Source organism: Boleophthalmus pectinirostris, unplaced genomic scaffold (assembly GCF_026225935.1).
Source record: "Boleophthalmus pectinirostris isolate CB_2022bp ecotype Guang Dong unplaced genomic scaffold, ASM2622593v1 HiC_scaffold_8, whole genome shotgun sequence".
NCBI classification, from domain to species: Eukaryota; Metazoa; Chordata; class Actinopteri; order Gobiiformes; family Gobiidae; genus Boleophthalmus; species Boleophthalmus pectinirostris.
Window position 1 is genome coordinate 28,695,956 of NW_026571515.1, and position 6,087 is coordinate 28,702,042.

Below are 6,087 nucleotides of genomic sequence, written 5' to 3' on the forward strand. Positions count from 1 at the left end.
ATAAGAAATATTACTCAAACAATAGTAAACGCACGGTGCTGGTACCAGCCTCTGACTAAAAATCATTATATTGTCAGCATGCTCTGTTTAAGATCTCTCCATGGAAATGTTATTATTTATGTATTTATTTGCCTGAAGTGTTCCTCAGTATGATAATAGCCCAAAAATAAATCTTGGTTTGGTTGAGTCACCTGCTTGTCTCCATGGAGATTGCAAAGTTTTGTCATTTTGTGGAGCAGCAACATGCAAAACAGGAACCTGTCCATGGAGAAAAGAAGACTTCAGACCCTCCACCTACAAGGTATGGTGCCCCTTTAAACTGAACAGCAAAAACATACACTCGTGTTTGTGAAGGGCGCTATCATTAGCTGAGGGCACCGCTGAATAAGCCCTCACTAGTATTCAGAGTCTTTAGTATAGTGAGTGAGACTTGACGCTGCAGCCTGGCCCGTGCCTACAGCTCTCCTGCATATTAAACAGAGAGAGAAAAAGAGAGAGAGAGAGACGGAAGGGGCTATGAATGATGGAGAGACTTGAGTGGAGTGATGTACAGCTGCTGAGGTCGCACCTGATTGGCTCTCCTGGTGTCTGCCTCCATCGCGCTCCTCATCTCCGCGCCAACAACCCTCTCCGTCGTCATGGAAATGGAGTGCAGTCCTATAACACACAAACACAGTCACACTTCAGATCAAATGGGTTTCCTGTTTCCCGAATTAGTGCTGAGTGCAAAACTCCGATCTGCCAATGGAACTGCTGACTGCTTGACTCACGAAATAAACTAAATGCTTTTCTGAATTTTAGCTGCATGTTAAAGGTCTGACGCTGAGTAATGGGCAGGTTAGAAGTCTAGATGGCACACGCTTGCTAGCTATTATTTTCCATGGACATAATCAAGTTACAGGTCAGATCTGTGGAGAGATGACCGCACTCACAGTAAGATTGCATTTTCAGGGTGTAGTTCAATAAATGCAAAATTGATTTAATGCCATAATTCCATTCTGTGAAATATTTCAGGCAAAGGAATGACATCCATCAAGACAAGGAAGTAGAAGACCTCCTACAAGAAAAGTTACACATGATACTTTTAACCAGTGGTGGAGTTAGCAATTTGGGGGCCCTAGGTGAACTTGAGATTGGGGCCCTCGCTATAATGTACCGTTTTGCTTTGTTTTGAATATATTTATTTTGTTTTTCCCCATTGTTCACATCTCTATGTATATGAAATATGAAAACTTGTCTTATTACTTAGGTAGCCTACTTGATAACCAGAGCTGGAAATAGTTGTATTTTTTTGCTAGAACAATTACATTTTTGTTTACATCCATTACATATGATTTTTTACTCTGATTTAATGTCATACTGAGAGAAAATCAAATTGCTCTGAGGCCTCGGCCATTAGTGGCACTGAGGGCAACTGATTAGGGGCCCCTCCAAAGTTTGGGGGCCCTAGGCAGCCACCTGCTTTTGCCAAATGGTAGTGCCGCATCTTCCAGTAACACTAAACAAGATCATATGAAACAATGCCACAACAGAGTAAGTAAGTCTTTATTTATATAGTGCTTTTCACAGGCATTTTCTGTCCCCAAAGACGCTTTACAGAGCATTATTCAGTATTATTCATTCAGCATTATTCATTCACTCTATACCCTGGTGATGGTAAGCTACTATTGTAGCCACAGCTGCCCTGGGGCACACTGACAGAAGCACAGCTGCCATGCCAATCAGCGCATGAGTGCTAGCCACTCAGCCACTGTGGCACCAGAGGAAAGGCAAGGTAGATTTACATGTCAAATGCAACACACAACGCAGTTAACTGTTTTATTAAAAATGCAAATACTAACTCAGATTATTATGTTAACAACTTTTATGCAAATAGCTATGACTAACACAATCTTATTTGGCGTAGCAACTTCCTCACTCTTAAAGGTTGTACATTATGCAAGTCTGACTCATGTGAGCTTTTAGCCATGTCATAATGTTGTTACCTTCTCAAAAACATACCTGGAGTTGTGTTCTGCTTCATGAGTAATCCTGCATTATTACTCTACATCTCCAAAGCTCAAAATACTCATCACCTAAGGATGTCATGTAGTGGTAGTTTTCAAGTTAACAGCTATCCTTTACCTTTAGTTCAGTAGAGACTGGCAATTCCAAAGCTGAAATTATCCAAATGATTCTCTTGAAAGTGTATGGAATTTAAAAACACAAAGACACTTACTGCATTACCACGACATCACAAGGTGGAACAGAGTGTTTTCTGTTTGAGCGAAGAACTCTAACGTCTAAATAAGCAGGATTTGTGTGTTAAACATGTGTGAATGAAACAAAACAAAACTCCAGGTATATTTTTGATGGAGAAACAACATTATAACAGGTCAGAAAATACTGTAATATGAGTACTTAAAAGTAAAGAAAGTAGCACTCAATAAGAAAGGCATATTGAAATCTATTGAAAAGTTATCCATTAAAATACTATTAATCATATTGTATTGATTTCTCAGTCTATTTTATTATGTGTATACAAAATGATTGCTTTATATCCTGCTATTTCTCTCCACTGGCATACAGACAGTAGATGGGTGTCTTGAATGTGGTCAGATGGGCCTAGTGAGAGACAGAAGGAGGTGAGCTTGGATCGCCCCTGTCTCCCAGAGGAGCTCTCAGTGTGGAGAGGCTGGTTTCACCGCTGCTCCTCTCTCTCCTCTCACAAAGCACAGCGCATAAATTACATCAGCCCTGCAGCTCCAGAGACAGCAGACACACCGCGAGTCAGGAAACTATGTGACAACAAACTCAAAATCAGTGCCCTATAGAAGATTTTGCAAAGAATCATCAGAATTATTTTGGTCTGATCTGAAATGGTTTAGCCCTGGTTTAATGCTGGTGTAGACCAGGATTAGTCCTGGTGTAGACCTGGTTTAGTCCTGGTTTAGTCCTGGTTCAGTCCTGGTTTAGTCCTGGTTTTGACCTGGATTAGTTGAGGTTTATTTTTTTGTGGTGATGTTTTGTGGTTGGCCTCAGGTTAGGGCCCCCTGAAGATGTGGAGAAGAAAAAAAAGAAAAGAAAACTGCACTGCCAAACAGGAACTGATGTTGCTGTAAACATCATAACAACAATGAACCATGCAGCTGTCAGCACTTCCGATGGAAAGCTGCAGACCACACTAGCAAGCAGCAAACTTCTTTTTCATTTGTACAAAAAGAATCCAACGCATATCACAGGTTAAGAAATTACAAATGGAAAACAAAGTAAATACAGAGCAGTTGGTGTATACAGGTGGAGGGGAAAATGAGAGTTTATCGGCAATATGGCATCGTAAAAATAAGCAATTAAAGATTGCTCAAACATGCATAAATCATGCAAATACAATTTCAGGAGTGTAAATGGTGAGGGGAAACAACTGTAACACAGTTAAAAGCTGCTTTAAATTTCACCCTGATTCAGTACAGACTTCATTACTTCATCACAGGAGTTCATTAAACACTTTTCTCATTCCAAATTTGTGTTCATGGTTTGTGTCCTGATCTAGTCCAGTACTTTTACCTGTATCTAGTTTGGATTTAGTGTTTTAGTCTTTCTTCTGCATAAAACCATGCAATCTTGCTAGTGGGGTCACCTCTACACAGATCTCTCTACAGATCTGACCTGCAACTTGTTCTGGTTCTGTCTCTTGTGTGTCATCATGGAAATATATAAGTTTAATATCATACTGTTGAACATTTCAGGCAAAGCAATAACATTTTAATGTAGACAAGCAAATGGCAGACTCTCCACAAAAATAGCTGCACCAATATGTGCACCTTTAAAATCTGCTTTAGACCTGATAGCATTGAGACCTGATTTAGTCCTTGTTCAGTTCCTGTTTTAATCCGAGTCTTTTTTCTTCACATTCACAGCAGCAGACTAAAAATACTGGAGGGATGAACGTACTACTCATTTATAAGACAGGAGAGCAGGGTCAGATTATAGTGCAGCTTGTATTATATGATATTGCATGGGTGTCTAGGGAGATATATGGGGCCATGTCATTTGAAGGTGACCACAGTGCTGTATGGAGCTGACATGCAGAGCGAGAGAGGCTGTTTGGGTTAGCAGCCGCTGCTAAGTGGATGGAATTATGCAAGATAAGAGTCTATATGGGATAGAAGTGAATATAGGTTCACAAGCTTAACAGTCCCTTATGTTGGCTCAAATGCACAAGATAATGTTTGAAGTTTCTAAGATGGTGGATAAAAATGGAGATATGGTGACGTAAAGGAGAGGAGGTGGTGAGTGCAGAGGGTTGCAGCTGCCTTGGAAGTGCAATATTGGTGTCAGGAAGCGCTAGACTAGGTGTAAAGTGAACCGATGTAGATTTTGCTTTGACATAGTATCAAACAACAATTGAATGCTCTGTTGGTATGACATTTCTGTGTTTGGAAACTGAACATACAGTATTGAGTAGTAAAATACTTACAAATACAGTTAAATGTTTCATTTTATTGAGTCTCATCCTGAGCATCCTCCTTCACAGCAGCTATGTCCACTGTAAACTGAACTTCACTATCAACCCCTCCATATGTTTTGAGTCCCTCATGCAAAAAAATAAATAAATACATAAAAAAAAAAAAAAAAAAATAAAAAAATAATAATAATAATAATAATAAAAATAATAATAATAATTCTAGCCATCATAGTCATGAACAGATTAGACAGACTAAAATTTCTGCCTCCTTTTGTCTATTCATACATACTGCATATATCCAAAAGTGTCATAATTGTGCTCATGACATTAAAGGTTAACATATGCCTACCAACACAACAACAATTACATTTTCCAAAAAATAAACTTCATGCTTCCTCAAAATGTAATGAGATAATTACTTAATTGTTTCCTTTAAACCAAATGGTGACTTAGGCCATTGTACAATATGACATTTACGAGATAAAGCATAAAAAGAAAGTATATTAACAATCATGTTTGGAAGGCAGCACTTTTAGCAGAAAATTTCTGTAAACTGTAAATCTTTAAACCATTCAGAACTTCCATCACTATCTGGGAATAATAATATGCACACTCACGTAGCACACTGACTATCACAGTCTCTGAGTACAGAGAAGCTCCATTGACTCAGTGCATGTCTGTAAAGTGCTAATGTTAGTATTAGGCATTGATTAACATGGTTATCCTATCAGCTCCTGCTAAGTGTTTACAGACTGTAGTCTGTGTCCCAGCAGGACTCTGCTTCATGAGAGGCTGCTCCTCCAATCAATTTAATCCAAGAACGACTCTAAACACTCAAACAAAGATTGAACATGCATGTTTAGAATTAGGAAGAAGAGGGGGATAATACTGATGGAGAAAAAAAAAAAAATCAATTGAATAAACCTGTGTTTTGTTTTCTGATGGGTGACGATAATCAAACAATGTTTCTTTGGAATCCAGTGCTTTCCTATAAATGTAGAGGTCAAATTCTATGTATTACTATTTTCAAACAAATGTATAGAAGAATTATTACACTCCAAGTTTACTTTAGTTTTATTAGCTTTTGTAATGTTTTTTTAATAGATCATACCCAATATCCAATTTCTCCAACAATAACAATTTCAGTATCATGAATTTTTTTATGTATCCCTCACCTCTAAAAGTTCTATTAACCAAAAGCCATCTCAGAAAGACTTCACCATTACAGCTGTTTTGTCAAGCTTCACCTGCCACGTTGGCGCATCGATTCATAGTTAGACTTGTGCTCCTCAATTTTACTCATGTTTATGCAACGAGACAAGGCAAAACTCAAAGAAGAGAGCCAATTTAAGAAAGCACTTCTTTTAACAAGCTGTGCTACCACTGTCAGTCAAAGCTATTTAATGAACAGTTCTGTTTTTAAAGGAAATGCGTCAGTGACTAAAACGTGCAGTATCCTTCATAAATTGGATGTTCACTAAAGAAAATGATCACAGTTGTACTCATTAAAAATCTCTTTCTTGCTGGCCATTATGTTCTTTGAAATAGGTACAAAAGGATCAGATATTATTTAAGTTGTTAGAGCGTCATTTGGGTGGTCTGAAATTTGGCTTTAAAATGGTGGATGGTGTCAAAAGCAATCA

General features: G+C 38.3%; 1 protein-coding gene across 1 annotated transcript in view; it reads right to left on the reverse strand.

Moving 5' to 3' along the window:
* Nucleotides 1–649, reverse strand: part of si:dkey-178k16.1 (band 4.1-like protein 1) — a 36,924-nt gene extending 36,275 nt beyond the window's left edge. The window contains exon 1 of the mRNA XM_055165919.1: nt 569–649. Within this exon, the coding sequence (XP_055021894.1) occupies nt 569–640 (72 nt within the window). The 5' untranslated portion in view covers nt 641–649. The remainder of the gene's footprint in view (nt 1–568) is intronic.
* Nucleotides 650–6,087: the final 5,438 nt, after the last annotated feature.